The sequence below is a fragment of the Rhynchophorus ferrugineus genome, unplaced genomic scaffold (genome assembly GCF_030347505.1).
Source record: "Rhynchophorus ferrugineus isolate W39M unplaced genomic scaffold, kcgeb_rfMv2 rfM1, whole genome shotgun sequence".
NCBI lineage: Eukaryota > Metazoa > Arthropoda > Insecta > Coleoptera > Curculionidae > Rhynchophorus > Rhynchophorus ferrugineus.
Genome location: NW_027472580.1, coordinates 86,780,563 through 86,803,822, shown reverse-complemented (window position 1 = coordinate 86,803,822; position 23,260 = coordinate 86,780,563). Strand labels below are relative to the sequence as shown.

Sequence of the window (23,260 nt, the reverse complement as noted above, 5' to 3'; positions counted from 1 at the left end):
AGTAAATAACGATACCTCTTAAGATCCCCTAGATGATGTTTCTTTTATCCTTTGCATTTTACGCCGGCCAGATGACTGTGAGCCCAATTGTGGAATATTATTGCTTAACTAAGGTGCAATTCCTAATTGTAAATTTATTATTAAATTTTTCATAAAAATATACATTGATAACCTTAACCTATTGAAAAAGAATATATTAGGAAATTAGAAAATATAAATTAGATTGAAATAGATTACAAAATGACAACGTTAATATCATTAATCCGGACCATATACCAAATGAAAAAGGACCAGGACCAAAAATACCGTATATCACTTAGGAAGATGCAATCTACTAACCATTTACTAAAACTAATTAATTGAGTTGCAGTTGTTATGGCTGGCAACCTATCAAGATATGAGTATACAATGCTGAGATAACACGTTGCAGATGATCCAAGACAATATAAAAAAATACTATATGGTTAAGGAATCATTATGCTTTCTTTAGAATATTACCGAAATGAATCAAAATTAGCTGCCGGGGATAATGGCGATGAAGCCACACGAAAATTGCAACAGGCAAGGGACAATAGGAGTAAGTCGAACTTAAGTAACATTAAGTATAATCAGACGGATCAATCTCTCATAACAATATATAATAATATAATTCCCTTCAGCCATCCATTCCATTCCATAGCAACAACGATAAGTATCTCGGAATCAACCTTGTTGCAAAACTTCTTTGGAATAAACATGCAAAAAAGAGAAGGACTGGTGAACTGAGGCTAAATAATTGGGCTAAAATATAGGAAAATGTATTGGTTAATTGGAAGATAATCATAGTTATCTATATAATAATTATTATATTTAATTACGTATTGAAAAATATATGAACATATAAAATACAATTATGAGGATGTTCCTTTAAAACTAATATAAACACAATAAAAGTTTTTCAGAATAAAGCGCTGAAATTACTGTAACTGCACCAAGATAATACAGAACTGATCACTTATAACAAGACCTTCAGATACCGACTGTCACCAAGCAAATAACTAAACTTGCAAGGAGACATGAAAACTCCATTCTCATGTTAATATAGGAGTAATATTACTCTTGGATAACAGAAGAACAGGACACACACTCGAAAGGATCAAACGATTTTATCCTGTGTAGTGTAGTGAGATGCATTTAGTTACACTAGAGACTAAGATAAGGCCAATGGGTCCTCCTAGATATATATCTAGATTTAAGTTAATGTAAATACAAATTGTAAGTTAGTCGGCAACGATTAATAACAATGTAATAAATAAATTAAAAGAAAATTATAATAAAGTTTTTCAAACGTTTTACTCCAAATTTGTTATATGACAGACAATTTAAATGTGATACTTAACACTGCAGTAAATTTTTAAGGTAATTAAGTTTGGTTTAAAACATTCTTGCTTTATAATGGATACTAAGAAGATATTAATATGCAGTTAATGATGCTGATAACGCTTTAGATCTTCCCGTATATAGCGGGCAATAACGGTAAAATCATAAATCACCGATACTCCTTAATTCCGAACCTACATAATGGAAAACTCCAGGAAATAGACCGTAAAAACCAGCAAATTAAAAACATAACTCAAGCTCTCTTACCTGTAATCCGCCCCCTCGCCCAACTGGCGAACCGTAATAGGAAACTCGTACGGTCCATGTGCCTTTAACAGTTCCTGCAGCCTGACCAGGCCCTCGTTGTTTTCATAAATAATCGTGAAGGACTTCCAGCCCCAGGCTTTCACCAGGTCGACGTAGGCCTGCAACAATAAAAGAAAACCCACCATCAGATGACTGATCGGTCCCTTTTTTCTTGCGTCGCGTCCTATTTGAAAGAAAATAAACGGGACCTATCGCCGGACGAAGACATCGGACAAATTGCCGTAATTTCGGGAGACGACATTATGAATTCTTAACGAGGCACCGACATTTTTTTCCTCAAATGTTGGACCATGAGAATTTTATCTCGCTTTATCCGTTTATCCCGCACAATCCTGAAAAATTTAATCAAAGTGGTTTCTAAATTTATAAATAGCGTAGGTTTTAATTAATATGTGAGGAATAAGAACAGACTCTATTTTAAACTTTAAGATTAATTCAGGGGATATACTAGCCTAAGCATTTGAAAATGTCTATTTTTTCATTAACCGACTTCGAAAAAGGAGGAGGAGAGAAAAAGGAAAAAATATACACTATGTTCGCCGATGTCTCCGTCAGTTTTGTGCCGGTTTTCAAAATTCTTTTTTTACTCGAATTTCAAAGGCACGTACCAAATTGTCACATATTTTTTATCTAAAATAATCAGATATTTGTGTATAATATTATTGCAGAGCTGATATGAAGGAAAATCGGAAGTTGTTCAGTGCAAAAGCCATTCAGTTTGCTTTTTAAGCACTAACTATAGCGTATAAGACCTCGTAGACAACTGTTTCTACGGTGTAATTGTTAAAGCATTTAGCGGTTTCAATTCCCGGCGGGGATAATAGCTTTTTATTGTTGTTTGGATAGAAAACTTGTCAAATCACCTAGGCTAGGCCGTGGCCTGAAGCGCTCCTTATTTTGAATCACTGTTTCTTTATCCCTATTTCTCCTCATACAGGTAGCACCTTTACTTGATCTACCCATTGTAATACTTAATAAAATATCTGCGTAATTTATTGTGTACATATCTGACACTAAAAACAGAAAAATAAAATATTTTTAACAAAAAATTTAATTATTCCCTCTATAATGTTCTGATTTTCTTTCTCTCACTAATTCTTGATATCAAAATATAGAATAAAATCTGTTTTAAAAGTAGTAGAAAGTTAGTTACTTTTTAACTAAAATTGTAAGGCTGTCGATGATGTTCATGATCATATAAAGACTGTAGATGTTATTGGGTTGATTATAATTACCTCAATTTATATTTCTATTTGGTGTTTGGAATTTAATAATTTTTTCACTTAATAAAAGCATTGTTTAAGTAATATTGGTACTTTATATTTTAATCAAAATATGTTTTATCATTTTAACAACCTTTTCCTATCTTACCCGAAGAACGTTGGTGGTTTAAAACTTTAGGTGCTTTAGAACTTTCCGTTCGAACTGCAACAACGTATTCGTCATAATTCTTAGGGAACGAGTGGCTGACCCTTGTCATGTAAAATGTGTTACTGTATATTCGTTTTTTTTTGCGTGATACGTGGTTCAATTTGTTCTATTAACATTGATAGACATCTTCGTTAATATATTTTTGCCTGGCAAGTAATAAAATCGCAATGTTGAAACAGTGTGAAAGATAATCATTATCAACCAATTCGTGTGGTAGTTATTTTATATCCTTTTGAATCTTTCCCATCGAATGTAAATATCTACTCAGCTGATTACTAAACTCTCTGACGGATTTATTTGCGAGTTTGAGCTGTGGTTTGATCCAACTACACGCACATGCATACTATTAAACTATAACTATTGAACAACTACCTATCCAATTGGTCCTTCTTTGTTATCAACATCAAAGCCGCTATTTGCAACGCAATTTTGAGTATTTCCTTATCGGCGCCTCTATACACTGAATAACTTAATAATACTAAATGGAAAACTGTTGCTAAATCTAACTAATTTATCAGTTGTTTAATTGGTTAGTTTAATACTTCGTAATTTGACCGATATCCCTGGTTAAAATACATCACCTACTGTATTAACCGTATATAAACAGTATCACAATGGTATCATATCGGAAATAATACTCAGCAATTTATATATCATTTCAAAAATAATTATTTATGTTTTAAATATATTTAGTAATATTTTCCTTATTACAACTATTACAATTGATGAGTTTAAGTTAGACGAACAAAAACATTCAATATAAACAAAGGAATAATAAAGTTAGTTAGCACTACGATAATGATATATAATTTAGAACTATTTATATACACACTGGTCTATAAATTAGATTTAAGGATTCTCTAATTGTAAAAAATCGGTACAATGTATTTTAGTCAAGGTATTGTCCATCGAGAGCCGATGCTTTTTTCCATATTTCAGACAAACTACGGATTCTATCTCGAAAGAATGTATCTGTTGAGGCTAATTTTGAATCGACCTATTTTTAGTGTCTTCATAAGATATGAAGCACTGCTCAGATAGGTCATGCCTTATATGTCGGAACAAGTAGTAATTAGAAGGAGCTATCTACATCTTGAGAGTACAGCAAGTGTGGTAGCATTTCCCATTTTAGTGTTTCCAATCGACTTTTACCGATTATGCTACGTATGGTCAAGCATTGTCATGCTGAAGAATAACATCAAATGTATCAATTGTAGTCGAAAGCGATTTTAATTAATGATTCCACTAGGTATTTAAAGCTCATATTGTATCATTCTAAGCTGATCCCGCCAAATACAGAGCATTAACTTGGAGTCATAAATATTCGGGATTGTCGTTGATGTTGATGCCTGACCATGATTTTTTCACTTGTATTACCGCAATGAAACCACTTTTCATCACTATTCACAATATAATACAAAAAACCTTTCCAATTTTGCTGACGGAGCATCATTTCACACATCACCAAACGCCTTTAAATATATCCAGCTCTCAATTCATACGACCCAAATTATCAAAACCTTTGGAGCATTTCCATGTTCGTCAAGCTGTTAGAAATTATTTCTTGTGCTACTCGAGTAAAGCCTTCAAATACTGATCAATGTTTTCAGTATCAAAGTAGAAACCAGTATTTACATGTAGAAATGGATTGAAACATGGTTCACATAGTATTCGATGATCTTGAGCTGCCTTTTTCTTAAAATTGTAGTAAAAATTAGGCTCTGAAAAAAATTGTTAACACTTTAACAAACTGATACATACTGAAAAACCAATGAGGTGAGCTGAGGTGAAATGAGGCTTCAATGTGAAATTGGTTTCAAATGTATCCAGTGCAATTTAGTACACAGTAATACTATGTATTAATTGTAATTAATTAATATAGCCCATGGAAATGCTTAGGTAAGAAGTACTGCTCAATCACTAATATTTACTTCGCATAAGTTGCACTTCAAATTTTTTTAAATCTTTCGAGAATTATATTGATTGTATATATACATCGAATGAACATATTATTGGGGACAAGCAAGGAATGAGAAATAGGATAGGAAAAGCAAATTTTGTTCAACAATTCCTCATTTTAATTCAATTTATTATATGGCCCCTGTGCCGATCGTTTCTCTGGCCTGGCGCCAGGATATGTATGCAGTTTTTAAACTACAACATGGAGTTTCCGTAATAAATTTCAGGGAATTTCGGGCTTTCGGTCCGTTCCGTACTTTATTTGAGTCGATTTTTGTTCGTTTTTTGGGTCCCCGATACTGTATCCTTTATGTGGGTTAATTTAAAAATTCAAATTTAATGCTGACGTGTTGAGCGACCGTGGTGGTGACCGGCAAAGTATTTCGCTTGGCTGACGATGAGGCTGCTTGGCCGATGTGCCCTCAGTTTTGTAAGATTGTTTATTTAGGATGTAAATGAATTATGCCACAAAGAAAGTTTAGATATGAAGGCATGACTCGAAATTTGTAGAATTCTAAATATAGTGTGATATTGTGTGAAAATCAAAATACTAGTGTTTATATGTAAGGAAAACAAACATCCTTATATGGAACTATTTGCTATTAAACTCAAACTATTAAAATTATGCCGAAAACTGAATGTTGCCAAACAATAATTCTTGAAATCACAAAAATTATCTTACTCGTTATATTAACTACACAATACATCTTCTAGCCACTTTTTTGTATTGCTTTAATTCTTTGTATTAACTCTTCATATATCTTTAAGAATTTTTCAAAATTTAAATTATTTTTGGAAATATGGCTGTTTTAGTGACACTCTTTTAATAAAGTATTTAAATGTTTTTTTTTTGCTGTCATTACTTTACAACAGCTAAAATCAAATAATTGCTAAAAAGATTATAAGAGTGAAAGTAGTTATGCTGATTTAGAGGAAATTACATCTTAAGTTTCTTTCGTTGTTGTTTTCATTTCCTTTTGCAGCTCTACTTTGTCATAAATATCATAATGTTAATGTCAAATATGCTGAATTAAAATTGGAGCTAAAATATGCTCATTCATCTTATAAGCTTCTTGAATTACTTAGTGTGAATGATTATTTAAATAGTCTAAGAATATAGAATATTCTAAGATATTCTAAGAAATCCGTGTAGTGTGTGGTAATGTAATCTGTTCTGTAATACTCAAAATCGGCAGTATCGTTTGCGCAAACTTTCCAATAAGTCGCCGCTTCTCTCTATTAACTTAATTTAGTCTAATTTTAATGCAAATTAAAATTCTTGTATTAAACTAATATTTCATAACGAACATACTTATTTAACTTCTGGATTAGATATATTTTTAAACATATTTTAATATTAACATCGAATAGAAATAAAAGTAGATGGAGAAAGCACAAGATAATGAATAAGAATTAATAACTGATGTTTACTGTAAATGAAAGTATTTTTATTTTCACTTTTTCAAGCCACACAGAGATCTAAACCATCGACATATTAATAATGATTTTCTATTAGTTTTGGAACCTGCATTATGTCACCAATCCATGAAAATTATGTTTAAATTACCCAGGGTAAGCCCAAGAACCACCACTCAAATTATTGAATTGACATGGAATTAAATTATAGTTTAATGGTCATGTAAAAAATTGTTTTAATCAATGTTTTGGCAAATATTCTAAGCCCAGTAATCTTAGAAAAACAATGTGAAACATTTTAAAAGGTGACATTGGGTGCTCCTCTATATTGGCACTAAATTATTAATATTATTATTTAATTGTTTAATATATTTACGAATTTCAACTATGTATTTATGGAAAAATATTAAGCCAATCTATTTTCTGTATTATTGAAATGCATAGATAAGTTTATTGAGAAGATAGATAAGTCTTATATAAAATATATGAAGATAATATATGATATAAATCGTACTTAAATACATTAAGTAGGTGTGTTAGGATAATTTTTAAAAAACTATAAAATGTGTCTTTCTATCGAATACTTTGCGTCCTTTTGGTCCTAGGACTTATATAACGATCTAAAGGTATAATTTTACCAGTTTATATTAAATTTCCTATTCCTCGTCATTCCTTAGCCGTTTATTTTGATTTAAGATTATGGACGAACATTTTTTAATCACTACATATTATATTAGATATGCTAAGTAAAATATTAATTTACAAATGAATTTATTACCACTGTTCTACATTTACACTTACATTGTTGATGTACTTGTTACAGTACTTGTATCAGTACATGTTTACTAAATTAAAATAAAATTACTTCGAAAGAGAAATCCAAATATGAGGTAAATTCTTGTATTGATATTAAGAAATTAATAATGTAAAGACAAAAGGTTAGAAGAGTATGATACAGAAAAAAAATGCTGCAGACAAAACAATATTTAATAGAATTAGTAATCAGACAAATATGAACAGAGTTGCAGCAGAAAAAGGCTACTCGGTACGGAAGGCAACTCGGAGATTTATTTAAAGCCAATTATTTTAATACCACCTATTAAAAATGATCGAAATTAATGAGTTCGACTTAGCGATGAAAAAGGCGAGATATCTTAAGTTTGCTCGAACAATTATGCTTGATATACCTGACAAACCTGCAGAACAAGTTGGATCTTACATATTATTTGAGATACTGCTATTAAAACGCATTAAAGCATTTATATAAATATCACATATCCAGTTTGGATTTCGAAATCACCTCTCTACAATAGACCAAGTGCACAGAGTAGTAGCGGTTGTTGAAAAGGCATTCGAAGAAAAGGAATATTATCCTGCGTTATTCCTGGACGCCTCACAAGTTTTTGACCGGGTATGGCATTTGAGATTAACCTACAAAATGTGAAAATTGTTATGGCGTCTACTACTGTCCCCTGCTGAAAATTTAGAGTATCGCATATAATGGTACTCTCAACATATCAATCCTTTTCGTCTGAGATTCCACAGGGTAGTGTCTTTTGACCACTCCTTCATCTGCTCTCTACTCCAACAACAAAAGAAACAGTACTTGGAACTTTTGCCGACGACACAGTTTTCATGGCAAAGGATATACCTCTGTCTAACGCTGTAGCAAAAATACAAGTAGCAGTTAACAAAATATACCAATAGACACTTGACGGATAGCAGTTAAGCAGAACTAGCTGAATACCTCGGAATATATCTCTATAGTACGCTGAATTGAAAACATCATGTTAGGCAAAAAGCAGAGCACATTAGACTTAAAGTTTAGCAACTGTATTGGTTAGACGGAAGATACTCTCAATTTTACCTAGAACCAAAGAGATTAGTCTGTCAGTCAATCATAAAGCCAATTTGCACCTATGGGTTGTAATTATGGAGTTGCCCTAAAACATCAAAGCAACTAGTACCCCATTGCAACCAAAACAAAGTTCTACGATAAATTATCAATGCTTATTGCTACGTAGCCAACAGAGCTACACAAAGATTTCGCCTTAAAACACGAATTAAGGTTGCCAAAACAAAGCAACGTGGAAGCAATACGCAGGGAATCAGAAGAATGAAGCAAACCGAACCACCTGAAATAATATAGTCTATAAGTGCACTCTTAAGTTCAGCTTAAGTAGTTTAGTTTATTGTAATTTGAGGAATGCATACTGATGTATAAATCCCGTACTCGCTTTGCTTGACTATTAATGCAAATAGAATAGAACAGTAATAATAAATTAATTTATAAATTAAGATTATATTAAGCATATCTAATGTAAGATATCATTAATAAAAAAAATATTGATTGAAATAGGTGTTTCCTCGGAAACTTATTGAACATTAACCAGAAAATGTTTACGTCCTTGGGTTTTTAAGAAACTTTAACCAAAAATCTAATGAAGGAGTTAAAAAACTAATAAACAACATATCACCAAAAGGTATCACTATTAAACAAAAAATCGAAACTCCAAGGATCTTGTTCAATTTCCTAATGCCGACAACTTCCTGTAAAGCACCGTCGGATTGACGACACAAAAAAGATATACTCCATTACAGACAAATACTCTGGGGAATGATTTATGGGGTATTCGGCATTAAAACAGCCTCCTAAACGAACCCGACCGTCTTCCTTAGATGTCACGCGACTTGAACACTAACACCTAGGCCTCAGTTAACGGAAGAGATACCGCCGTCCCCTCATAAAATGGAATTTAATTTAATAATTCCGCTTAGGTGGCTTCCGTATCAGAGTCCAGGAGGTTCAGCGTCTTCTCTTCCTCCTAATTTGTTTCCATATCGCGTGGCTACCACTGAACTTTTCGGAACTGTCAGAATGTGTTCTTTCAACTGATCCTAGTTTGATTACTCGTGTACTTAATTAAATCAAGATTATATTGTATACTGAACAAAGTTTATTGACTTTTATAACATTCCGTACCTAAAGTTACTGAATATTTGTTGGCCTGTAAATTAGTCTTAAAGGATTTTCTTTTAATTTGAAGCTTTATTGTGTAATATCTGTACAATGTATTTTATTTAAAGTATTTTGTATCGATAACCGTTAGTTCTTCCAATATTTCAAGCAATGTATGGATTCCATCTCGGAAGAACTATGAACAATTTTTTAAAAATTTTATGAAAAGGTAAGCGTGGCTCAGAAACCTTACAATTCGTACGTAGAAACAAGTTTTAACCGGAAGGAGTAAAGTCTGGAGAGTACGGCGTATAGCAGCTGCCATTTTAATAATCTAAGTGTGCTTTGGCCAGTTTTGTAGCATGTTCGAACGTTTCCATGCAGAATAATAACATAGCTGTGTTTTTACTCGTATTCCGGCCGTTTTTTGGGCAGTGGTAGTATCAAACGCATCAATTGTAGTCGATAGAAATCCCCACTGATGGTATCAGGATATAAAATAACATGTATCTATAATGTAATATTACGAGGGAATTATTTCCCTAACGTTTGCATAAGCGACTTATAATTCTCAAACCCAGAAGAGGTCACTTACTGGAGATCTGGCGCATTAAAACCAATAAAATCAAACCTACCCAGGCGGTTTTTAATTTCGTATTGAAGAATGTATCCACCAATGCGTATTACTGTCAACTTCGCTAGTTGAAGAATGTTTACAATCCCGACGAGAATCTATACCGTCGCCTAACATTGAAAGGCAAACTTTTAAACCCATTTGGTTCTACGGAATGCATGTACGAGGTCCTCATAGCAAATCTAATCAATCTGGCGCCCAACGATATAGTGTATCCAGTGTAATGGGCTAGGTGACAAAAATATTGATTTATAATAATAATATACTCTATACAGATCATTAAAAATGCATTAATTTTAGATAAAAACGGGATTACTAAGATTTTACCAGAAATAAAAAATTCAACATTTTAAAATTCGCAATGTTAAGTCGAACACCCATTAGAAGCGCTACGAAATATTAACGTTATGGACTTCCATTTCCTAACCATCATTTCCGCATTCCACTATTTGCACCTTTCAGTAAGCCTCGATTTTATTTAGATTATATACCTTGCAAAAGATAAATGAAAACAATTGAACTGGGATCTAAATGTATCTAGAATTGATTAGTTGATTGTGACTGTGCTAGGTGACTGTAACTGAACTAATAATTTATAATACACTAACCTTGAAATGTGACTTCAGTAAAAATGCTATCACTCGTAGCAAGAAAATTATTAAATTAATAAATCTATACCACGCCACTTAGAAACTAGGATAATAATATTATTGAAATCTTGAAGTGTCTTATATTTTCTAAGATAAATCAAAATTGCAAGGATGTAAGACTACTCAAACATTGTATAGATTTGTAAATGTATTGCTTACGGGGCTACCAAGATATTCATTTTACATAGTTGAAAGGATTTAGAACACATTTTTTTAAAATTTTAGTTCATTTTAATAATAACCTAACTATCTTATAAGCATGTACAACTATAATACATTATCAAGTAATTTACAAAAGCTCTGTTTAGACATATTAAATTCTCCGATGAGTTCTGAAATTCAATCTCTGCTTGTTTTCCTTTATTCATTCGATTCGTGGACAACATTTAGGCTCATACATTATCTGTATGTAAGTATTGTTCTAGATGTTATATCAGACTGTAAAAACTTCATATAATCACATTGTTCAATCGAGTATTTGTCACTTATCCTGGTAAAGTATAGCACATCAAACTATTTGATGAACAGGAAACCAATATTTAACATCGATTTTTTTATAACTTAATCATGACGGTATTTAATTGTTACATGTAAAAGCTTGGATTATATTTTTTCGTTTAGTTTTTTGATTCGGTTTAGTTGGCCTACAGATCTTGTAGAAACATATACTGACTCATGCACACTTGCGCAACTTAACTAGTCAAACTATATCAAATATAATTTTCTATATTATTTGGTAACAAAAAAGTATATTGCTACAGACTCATATATACAATAAACAAAATAAATGACACTTAAGCTCAAATGAGATGAATTTCTGCCCTCCAGCTGGAATAAAACAAGCGATCACTTATTGAAGTGATTTTCTATATGTTATGTAACTAATAATTATCATAAGTGTAATAAAACAATTCAAATTCTATGATGACTATTGTATTAAAATGAAGCTCTTTTAAATATTCTGAGATTAAAGCAATAACATGCAATAAAATATTCATGTTATAGTAATTTGCTACCAAGTACGAGATTAAAAAATATGGAAAATAGTTACAAAACATCTCCGTTTTATTCTCATCAATAGTAGCAGGCCGATTGAAAAGTTCCCGACCTAACATAGTAAAACACATTTTTCTGCAAAATTATTTTTGTATTCAGCATAATTCCCTTCAAGGGTGATACACTGGTTACAGCGACCCTCCAACTTTTCGATACTACTTTTGTACTACGATTACTTTGTTTCAAAATAGGCTTCAGTTTCGGAGATCATCTCTTCATTTAACGAAAATTTCTTCCCAGTGAGCATTCCTTGGAGATCTGAGAACAGGAAATAATCGCTGGTGGCCAGATCTGCAGAATACGGTCGATGATGAAGTAATTCGAGTCCTAATTCATGGATTTTTGTCATTGTTTTCACTGATTTGTGACACCGTGCATTGTTTTGCAAGCAGCACTTCCTTTTTCTTCAAATGCGGCGTTTTTCAGCGATTTAGTCCTTCAAATGGTTCAATAACGCTAAGTAATAGTCGCTGTTGATGGTCCTTCCTTTTTCAAGGTAGTCAATGCAAATCATTTCATGCGCATCCCAAAATGCGCCATAATCTTGCCAGCCAATTGTTTTGTTTTCCCACGCGTTGGAACGGCTTCATCGTGTGCAGTCCATTCGGATGACTGTCGATTGGACTTTGGAGTGAAATTATGCAGCCATGTTTCAATCAATATTTTATCAACAGGCGAAATTCCTTTTTAACCATTTTTTTCACAATAACCAAAGTTGCTTCACTGAAACTGCTATAATTCACAAACTAATCATCCGGCAGGTGTCAAATTTATACACGCGTCTTTTGAGGGTTGGGCCTAACTGCGTTACCTATGAGTGAGGCCAGAGAATTTTCAATTGACCTGTTAATAATTATCATAAGTGTAATAAAAATATTCAAATCTCTTGCTTCACTGATCACTATTGTACTAAAATGAAGCTTAAATATTGTAATATTAAAGCAATAGTATGTAATTATATAACATAATTATATAAAGTATTCGTGTTTTAGTAATTTGCTAACAAGTACGAAATTAAAAAATATGGATAATACTTACATGATATCTCCGTTTTACTCTTCACAATTCTTACTTTTCTCAATAGTAAATACGTATATAAATATAAAAGAAACCGAACTAGATAATAAAGTATATTTGAGGAAGCCGTTTTAAAGTTTACCTTAGATAAAGTGGTAGGATGCGGATACAAATTGACCAAACAGCTCTCGCGTCGCAACCGATAATCCCACCGGGTCTCCAAATGGGGGATCTCCATGGTATCGCAGATAGACTGTACATGACTGGCGGTGTGGGGAGACTGAGGGCCGAAAATCGCCGCCACTCCCGTCCTCAAAAGATGACAAACTGCAAAATAAAAACATCGCATCGTTATTCGCCGTTCCAGTTTTGTATCGCCTTTACACTTTAGCAACGAAAACTGTCCATACCTAAATTTTGAGGTTTTTCTTATGGCTTTGCTTTACTATAGTCTATTCAAAGTTATTTTGTACATACGTCATCTAAATTTGTAACGTCAAAACGTCGTAATGTTGCCGCATCAACTATGAGATTTAGTTAATTTTGGCTTTGACATACAACAACATTATAATTTAAATAAAATAATTTAATAAAAATGTTATCAAATATAATTTTATTTTAACATAATAGTACATCTAAAAATTACAGTTAATTATATAGATATAATAGTTCATAGGTCACTATTACTTTCAAGAATTTAACATAGTCTGACAACCGGACGGCTTTGATAGGCTCATTCGTTCTAGTATTGTGTCTCTTTTTAACTAGAATAAAATGAAAAGGAAAATATTGTCTGATTCTGAAACGAATTTACAAATTGCGGCAGGCAATACAATAAATATTTTCATGATGTATGTAAAAAAAGCTTTGAATAGACTATATGTAGCTTTACCTTACATATCACGTAGGTTTCAAGAAGAAATAAATATATGTTTTCAAATATAAGATGTCTTGTAGATGTGACGCTTTATTTAGTGAAATTGGTGTAACCTATATCACTCAAAGTTTTGTTCATGCTTAAATACAACTTTTATTCAAACTTTAGACAGCATGCGGATTCCAATTTGAAGCAGTTTTCTTCTTTTGTGATCCAAGATTTAACCAATTAACTTTTCCAATATGTGGTGTGAAGATTAGTAGAATGAGCAGTATCTGGCCGTGTAGGGCTTCTCATTTAAGTATCTATATGCAGATATTTATGTGTTATTATAATTTATGGTTGGTTTCCGTAGTGATTGAGTTCAGTTGGGTTTAGCTCCACATCTTCATATACTATTTATTGTATTCATTAAATCCTTAAAACATTAAATCAATTTTATTCGACCTATTTATTTAATTTAAATCAATATGTACTGCGACCGATCTGACTTATATAAATATTATTTCAAGAACTATTATAAGTTTCTAAATGCTGCTTACGTTGATCAAAAATCGAAAGGAGGAGAAGAAAAAAATATGTTGCTAATTCAATATCGCTAACATATAAAGATTCAATCAATACCTGATGACATATTTAAAAAAAGGGACTTATACACATTTATACACACTATAAATATAAGTAAGTCATTGCAATGCTACAAATTGTTTTAACAGAAATACTCTTAATAACACTTCAAGTTAATGAATTATTCAATATAAAAAATAATATAGTCAATTCAAAATTCATTCATTAAATTCACAAAATAGCAGTGACACGAGTGTCAATATGTGTCGGTCTAAATTTGTAAATTCGTTTTACAATCAGACAATATTATCCTTGTCATGTTATTATATTTAAAAAGAGATATAATGTTGTTAGAGAAGTTCGAACATGTAACGAAATGAGCCTGCAAAAGTAGTCCGTTTGCCAAACGTCTGAAAATTCTTCAAAATATTATAATTACGGGTTATAAACCGGCAAACGTTGTTTTAACTCTTTGTTTTCATAAACTTGAAACCGCCGCGGTTTTAATTGAAAATATTTTTTGCGTCATGCAGCTGCACTGTATATTAGTACGGACACAGTCACTAACATATCTCAAGAAATAAAAAACAATATAATCTTAAATTCGTCAAAAAAGGAACCGTGTTTATACTAAACAGGTGACGAATCAAGATCAGCTTGGTGTTTCAGAGATCAAATGTACGAAATGTATAAAACAGTAAGTAGTTTTTTTCAATAGAAACATAATTTATTACAATTATTCCAGAGGAAATTGTTAGTCTGGCAAATATCCATAAAAATCCAAAAGATATATTTGAGAGATGTAAGATATCCGTTCATACATTGTGGTATAACATAGGATATAAATGGTGTAAAGATAACCCCGAAGGGGTTTAATGGAACTTCCAGAGACCACTTTTAAAAGAATACAATTTTTAAAAACATATAACAGAATCAAGAAAGAAACATATCAATTTATATATTTAAATGATATATGAATATTAGAGAATAGTACATTTGGGACAACGAAAGCTGATAGAAAAAAGTAAATGTTGGAATAACTATCAATTAGGTTTTGTCAGTCACAACATTTATTCATTACAGACATATAGTTCTTCATGCTGTTACTTGGTAAAAATAAATGAAATATTTAATTGCATTTTATGCAATTAACTTTTTTAGAAATAAGCCTGAAAAAAGATACATAGTAGATCAGATTGCTGAATGTTATGGCCACAGAGTATTACATCTTCCTCTATATCACTGCATTAATCCAATTGAGTTCATACGGGGTATTGCAAAGAATTATTACAACAGATATTCAGGTCGAAGAGGACATTCCAACCAGAAGTGTTTGGATTTATGGAAAGAGGCATTGTTGGAAATAACATCTACGGTTTGTGTGAGCTCGATTAGACACATTGAAGAAGAAACTGACAAATGGTAGAATATTGAGGAAGTTTTTGATAGATTGAAAATAAACAGCTTATTTATTCACTTGATTAGTGTTTCTGAAAGTCAGATTGTTTGAATAAAACCTTATGAATGTTGCTATATGATTCAACGCTGACGATTACCAAAACAGCGTGATGAAAGAGGAAATCAGTAAAGGTCAGTATACAATTAATATACTTTAGTTGTAGGGAATTGTATTATAGAGTGTAAAAGCTTTATGAGCATGTGTGTTGTTGTTCAAAATATTCATGAATGTTTGGTTAACATACATGAGGAGAGAAATAACTATTGGTGAAAATCACAAGTATCAGTGTAATTTATATATATATATATATATATATATATATATATATATATATATATATATATATAATGGGTTAACCCTTCCTGTGTTCAACATCTGGGATTATATTTCTGGGTACTTTGTTGACCGTTATTCCATGATGTAAACTTCGACATGCCTCAAGGTCGCTACAACGTATTAATTAATTTTGTTGTTTGATATGAACTCTTCACGAAGACCATCACAGTGGAATATTCATAGCTTTAAAATCCTGCTGTGAATATTGTGGGATCAGCAAGGTGAAATGTATTACGAACTGCTAGAAATCAATGAAGATATCACTGCAGATATTTATCGATGTTAGTTGCAGAAATTAAACAACGTATTATTGAAAAACAGATCAGCCATAGCCAGTAACATCCTCTTGCATAATAATGCTCGTCCGTTATGTCCACGTTACTACAATTGTGAAGAATTTCAAGTAAATTTAGAAGTTGTAGGAAATATAAAATTAAAGACATTTTGATCAGTATACATTATTTTAATTTTTCTACCGACAAATGCCTTTTTAAGGTGAAAAAAAAATTTATCAGAATATAAACAAGTAATAGATTCCATTTAGTTAAGTCTGTTCAGTAAAATTGTGACTGATAAACAAATATTTTGCTTCAATCGGTAGTCAATATAAAACTTTCTGATAAACATTGGCAGTTTGATATTAAAAATAACTAATTCTTGAATGTTTAAACATTATTGAACGATTCATGTATACGAATAAATTAACTCAAAATCATCAATTTTTAACATTACATCTATTGTTGTACTGCCGACTTGATCATTAAATATTGTAAAAAACACATATAATTCTGTTGACAAAACTAATTGAAATTAACACAGGCACGTAAAACATTTATTTGACTAACAATTTATCTATAATTAGCAGATGGTTTTAATTAATTACCGCACCAGTAATTAAATGATGGTTATTGGTGCATTATTCCAAACACAATATAATTTAAAATGGTTATGTTTAACAAACCTACCTTGTTGCCAATAGAACAATGTATGCATTATATTAAATAACCATTATCAATTAAGTTTTTCATATTTTTAAAATAGTTTAATTATTTTTGATGTCGTATGATATACATTTTGAGTAGCACTAAATATGATTTTATGGCAAATCTGAACCTCTGATGCAATATGAATCTATGAGCGTGATATTTGACTTTTGTTCTTCGTTGTAATGAAAGTATCCAGAGAAATAACATGGTGCTTATAATCGGTTTAAATGTATTCGTTTGATCAAAATAATCATCAGATATGAAATATAGGCGTTTCTTTTGTTCAGAATTGGCTTTATTCATCCACTGAATATCCGTGAATCAATCATTCCGGCGCCCACATTTGTTGCTCTGACCACTTTTGTTGAGTGATTTACCTTTTGACGATCCTTTTGATTCCGAAATGAGGTGATGGGTCCATATTTCATCTATTGTCACACATTGACCCAAAAATTCCTATTCGTTACGTTTAAACATGGCCAAATATTGCTTAGAATCATCAACACTTGTTTTTGGTCAACAGTGAGCAACATGACACCCACTTTGAACAGATTTTTCTCTTAGACAAATATTCATGCAATATAAAACCAACACGTTATTTTTATATCCTTATGATGTTCCAGCTCGTGCAAACTTCACTTTTCAATTATTCGAAAAGATTTTGTGGATTTTTTTGATGTTTTCTGATATTACCGTCTTATATGGACGTCCACTGTTTTCTGCAACATAGGTGTCTCTACGACCAAGTTTTAACACAGAAAACCAGTGTTTTACTATTGTTTGACTGACTGTTATTGATTGTTTTATTATTGTTATCTTGGACACTGAGTAGAATATTATGAAATGTTTAAACAGCTTTGTTTTGAAGGGTAGAACTAATTGAAAAATTGGTGCAACAAAACTAGCGCCATCTATGTGTTGGGCTCGGGACTTTTCAGGCAATCTGTTAATCATGGAAAATAAATAAATTATATCTACGAAACTTATATCCTTGTTATAATGTAGTGGCTAAGTGTAAAATGGCTAGTGCATTGAAGTTGATAACTACTGAGTTTTGTTTTTACTAAACAAATCACAGTTTTTTACTTTTCTCTATAAGAAGTACAAATGCCCCAACGGCGGCACCTTCTCATTTCTTTCTGTTATCGACATAAAGTTAAATTATACTTTCATGTACTATTATCAGCTATTTATTTTGTAAAACTGCAAATTATCAATATAAAAAACCGTTAAACAATTTAAAATTGGTGCAATAAAACTAGCGCAATCTATCTGTTGGGCTCGGGACTTTTCAGGCAATCTGTTAATCATGGAAAATAAATAAATTATATCTACGAAACTTATAACCTTGTTATAATGTAGTGGCTAAATGTAAAATGGCTAATGCACTGAAGTTGATAACTACTCTAGAGTTTTGTTTTTACTAAACAAATCATGGTTTTTTAATTTTCTCTATAAGAAGTACAAAAGCCCCAACTACGGCACCTTCTCATTTCCTTTTATTATCGACATAAAGTTAAATTATACTTTCATGTACGTACATTATCAGCTATTTATTTTGTCGAAACCGCAAATTATCAATATAAAAAAACGTTAAACAATTTAACCTCACGGATAAATTCGATGGTTTTGGATTACTTTCTATAAAGTAACTGTTGTTCACGAAACCCTTAAAATTATATTTACAAAACTCATGAAATACTTTTACAAGTTAAAGGTTATGCTGCTCCATATTCTTATTGTTGAGCTTTGTTTCAACAATTTTACTGCAGTGTTTTTGATCTTAATATCAGAGCACAGCCTAGAAGATAAAAAAAAACTGAAAAACGATTTGCAAAACTTTGTCCAAAACCAGCTCCAACTCTGAATCAACTTTTGGATATCTTAAATTAGATTAGATAAAGGGAGAGTTTAGATGGACAAATATTACCGGAAGGTTACAAGGCTACTCGATCAAAATAGGGTAAAATGTGTTCCACCCAAATTGAAAAGGCCATTTCTAACCGTCGTTATTACTTACAAGACATAGTGATATGATGGGGTCAGAAAGGGGTAAAATGCGAGCTGCTAAAACTGAATGAATCTGTAACTGTTACAACTCGAAGTGGATTAAACATTGAACAATGCAAAGTCATCCAGTTGCATGACAACGCTCGACCCCGCATTGTAAGATTGTGTAGGATACACTATAGCTCCAGTAATAAGTTCGGATACATCCCACTCTGCCAAGAGATTTTCGACTCATCGTCTGGCATGTCCAAATACTAAATGAATTGCGAATATGTATCTATGATCATTGATCATTGAAAGCTGGGTTAAATTCAAATAAAACGATGGGAATTATGTTAATTAAACTATATTGTACCAATTTATCTCAATAAGTATCTTTTTAAAGTAATAAAATGATCAGAATACATATAAGCACCTAATATTTCAATAGATAATAACTCTACCAAGATATTATTGTAGTACATAGTAGCAGTATTTAAGCCGTACACACTTAAAACGCGTAATTATTATTTTACGACGTGCGATTTGACATCTATTTTCACGCACTTACAATGTACTAATTATTTTGTTATACCTCGTTGCCACCAAATTATATTTTAGAGCAGAAAATGTTATAGTGAACTGAGTGTTGATTACGATAACTCTTCATTCCTTTGGATACGAAAGCAACATTTCAATATTTGTCCTCAAATTCCTCAACAAGATCCTTCCAAATTTGTTCGGGAAGTTACCTTTCCATTACGTATTAGTTGAAGAATAGAGGAACTTATCGTCTCTCTGTGGACGATTATACTGGCCTATTGTATATTTGAGTCCTTCAACCTTCTAAAAAGACATCTGCAAGGACATATGAATAGACCCTAGGTATGGTCCTCCTTATTCATTCTCCAAAATGTAGTCCTCTTTTATAAAATGCTGCCTCCAACACCTGCATCAAGGCACTTGATATCATCTGAATCCATCCATTCATATATGAAGACAAAATTTCAATATTTTTCTCTAACTTCCTTAACATCAGATTCTTCTGAAATTGTTCTGAAGGTTTGCTCTCCACTACATATCCCTTAAAAAATCGTGTCTCTGTGGACGATATATTGGCGTACTGTACGATTAAGCACTTCACCCTAGAAAAAAGATATCTGCAAGAAGCTACGAATAGAGTCTAAGCATGGGCCTCCTTATTTATTCTTCAAAAAACAGTTCTCTCTTATACAATGCTGCATCCAACACCTACTTTAAGACACTTGATGTCATCCGAAATTTTCAATCATATAATATAGATGATGAGGGGCTCAGCCTATCGCTGAATGCCTTACTGCTATCACCAGCAATAAATTAACCATCTAAAGCACCTATCTGTGAGGTTAGCTTCTACTTTGCTTCAACTTATGACCAATTAACGCTTGTTCCTAATTAAGCAACCTATATCTCTTCAACAATTTTATGCTTGATCCCAGAAGACGGACTTAGCTCCCTATATTTCCTTCCTGTTCAATTCCCCTAATTACCACTCTGCACGTTCACTACCACATTCACATACACTTCACTTCATATACCCAGAGTTTCAAATTCCGTGTAGGATTAACTAATTTTAAAGGAGTAATTAATTTTACGAAATAATTCTAAGTAAACAAATTTGTTTATATTCTATTAAAGAAATACTAAGTTTTTGAATAATTTTAATAATTATATATTCTGTAATATTTCTTAAGATGTTTAAATAGTTTCTGTATCAGTAGCATTTCTTAAAAGTAAAGGTAAAAGTCTTATACATAACATACATATATTTAAGGCGAGTTATACTTATGATAATGCAAATTTTTTCATATTTGTTGTAAACAAAAATTATAAGATTTCGTAGCTTTCGTATTATGTCTATTTTGCATTTGATAGTATTTAAGAAATATATTTTTTAATATATATTTTAAGGTCTTCTTAACCAATTATGGGTTTATCTGGACTAGGCCTAAAGTTTAACGTGGGCTCCGAACCACGGTCCTCACCATTAAGCCCACCGACTGGCGAGTGATCAAATTTAGAAATCATCCCAGAAGACATCATAAAAATACGAAATTTTGCATTAATCTTGATGAAAGGAAACTTAATGAAAGCTAATGTATTTAATGTCGTTTAAAATATAAAATTGTATAAATTTCCATTTAAAATAATATTACTGTTCTAATGCAAAAATGTTCATATATGTAATATATAAAAATTGTAAAATTATATTTTTCTCTCATGCATTTTCCAAATATTGACTCAAAATGTTAGACATATAATAAGATCTATTTTATTTCGTTTATTGTATTTCTATTTTGCCCTATTATTGTTATCGTATTTTAAATTTCCCGTTGTTCATTTCGGCGACTTTCGCACCCTCTAGTGCAAGCTTTTTCACATTGATGCATGGGTGATGTATTATTATTCTATATTTAGTAGTATAAGATGATGTGCCCTAAAAATATATCAATTAACTGGTAAGGTCTCCTTTTGTGTAAATGTAGACATAATATTTTATAACTCTTTGTTAAATACGTCCAGCACTGTGGAATAAAAATTGAGTTATGTAACTTAAAAACAATTGTCCTCGTTATGTATACACCCATTAAATTGACTTGTCAGCCATTGTCTATCTAATGTACTGTTTGACGACGTCCTAATTTCGCCACCAACCGAAAACCGAACACGCTTTATAGTCGATAAACTTTGAGGTGATGAAGCGAAAGTAAACTAATTACTTATGCACAGTCTAATGATAAACACGCTTATGTTACGGCGTCATCGATAAAGGCGAATACGGAAGATGCTGCAGAGCGACATCTTTGTCAGTTAAATGGATTACGTTTAGACGCAGAGGATTAGGTTTATGGGGCTCCATTCTAGTTGGTAATCTAAAGAGAGAAGCGTAGGATGAGGAATATTTTTAAGTCGAAAAAATTACTTTAACTTGTAACTAGTACGAATATATTGAACAATTCAGTACAAATGTACAAAGCCATTATTATTCTGAAATTAAAAATTAAAATTACTATATCTATAATATACACCAAGTTATTATAGATTAATCTAGATCGTTATCCAAGAAGATTTGTAATACAAATGATATTTAGAACTGGATTAAGTTATCTGAGTTTTTAAATTTACTTTTTAATTCCCTGTTTCATTATAAAAATATATGCATTATTATTTTGTTCATCATTAGCGACTAGTTTTTTTTATGTTATTCAGATCATGAATCATTTTCTAATATTGTCATATATAATTTTCGGAAAAAGATTTATATTTTATTTTAGTATTATGTTATTCTTAAAAAAATTAAATACTATTGTATTGAAACATAATAACTAACAATTAGAAAGAGTAATGTGTAGTGAATAAAACTTCAATAAGGTCAAGACAACAAAGTATATATCATAATATATATCATAAAAGACCCTAATCCAGACTTGTGGAAGATCCAACTTCACTTCTGTTCATTACTTTCAATATTATCAACTCTCTTCACTGATGATTCAACGATTTCATAGGGAATGGATATTATATATCTTCGGACGTATCTTTGGAATAATACTCACTTCCCTCACTATAATAATTTCAGGCTTTATTCTGTTCCTTTATCCTGCTGCCAATGTTCATATTTGATGACACAGTTGATCTCTTAGCAAACACTTTTCAATCTCGCCCTCCTGACCAATTATTCCCAAAAATAGTCAATGATATTTAGAACAATTTTAATATTACAAAGGCTTCAGGAAATGATATAATAAGTGACCAAGTACTTAAATAGCTTCTAAGGAAGGGATTGATCAAACTTTCAGATCAATTTAACATTACACTCTGATGGCAATATGTGGCTTCACATATTCAGTGGAAAATCGCGAATATCATTATGGTCCCTAAACCAGATAAATCACCCAGCGCTAAAATATCATATGGACCAATATCACTGACACCAATCATTCTAAATCATGCAAATTTGTTCTGAAAATATATTAAGCTAATTATTGAAGAAAACGAGCCTGGTAAAATTAAAATTAAATTAAAAAAAATAAAAATTTGTTCAGCTATATTTCTAGAGGTAGCCCAAGCCTTTGATAAAGTATAACAGGACAGCCTCAGATACAAGTACATTATTTAATTCCTACATTCCTAATCGCCACTTTAATTTTAAGATACAGTGACGAATATTCAGATTTGGATCCCATCTATGTCCTTGG

At 31.6% G+C, this 23,260-nt stretch overlaps 1 protein-coding gene and 1 long non-coding RNA gene across 2 annotated transcripts in view; one reads left to right on the top strand and one right to left on the bottom strand.

The window, feature by feature from the left end:
- Positions 1-23,260, bottom strand: part of LOC143200961 (glutamate receptor ionotropic, kainate 2) — a 196,886-nt gene that overhangs the window by 125,844 nt on the left and 47,782 nt on the right. Inside the window, exons 4-5 of the mRNA XM_076411779.1 lie at positions 12,951-13,135; positions 1,627-1,784 (exon numbers count right to left, since the gene is read on the bottom strand). Of these exons, the coding sequence (XP_076267894.1) occupies positions 1,627-1,784; positions 12,951-13,135 (343 nt within the window). The remainder of the gene's footprint in view (positions 1-1,626; positions 1,785-12,950; positions 13,136-23,260) is intronic.
- Positions 174-890, top strand: LOC143200954 (uncharacterized). The gene is made up of 2 exons (XR_013006856.1): positions 174-577; positions 660-890. It is a non-coding gene; the product is annotated as an uncharacterized LOC143200954 (long non-coding RNA).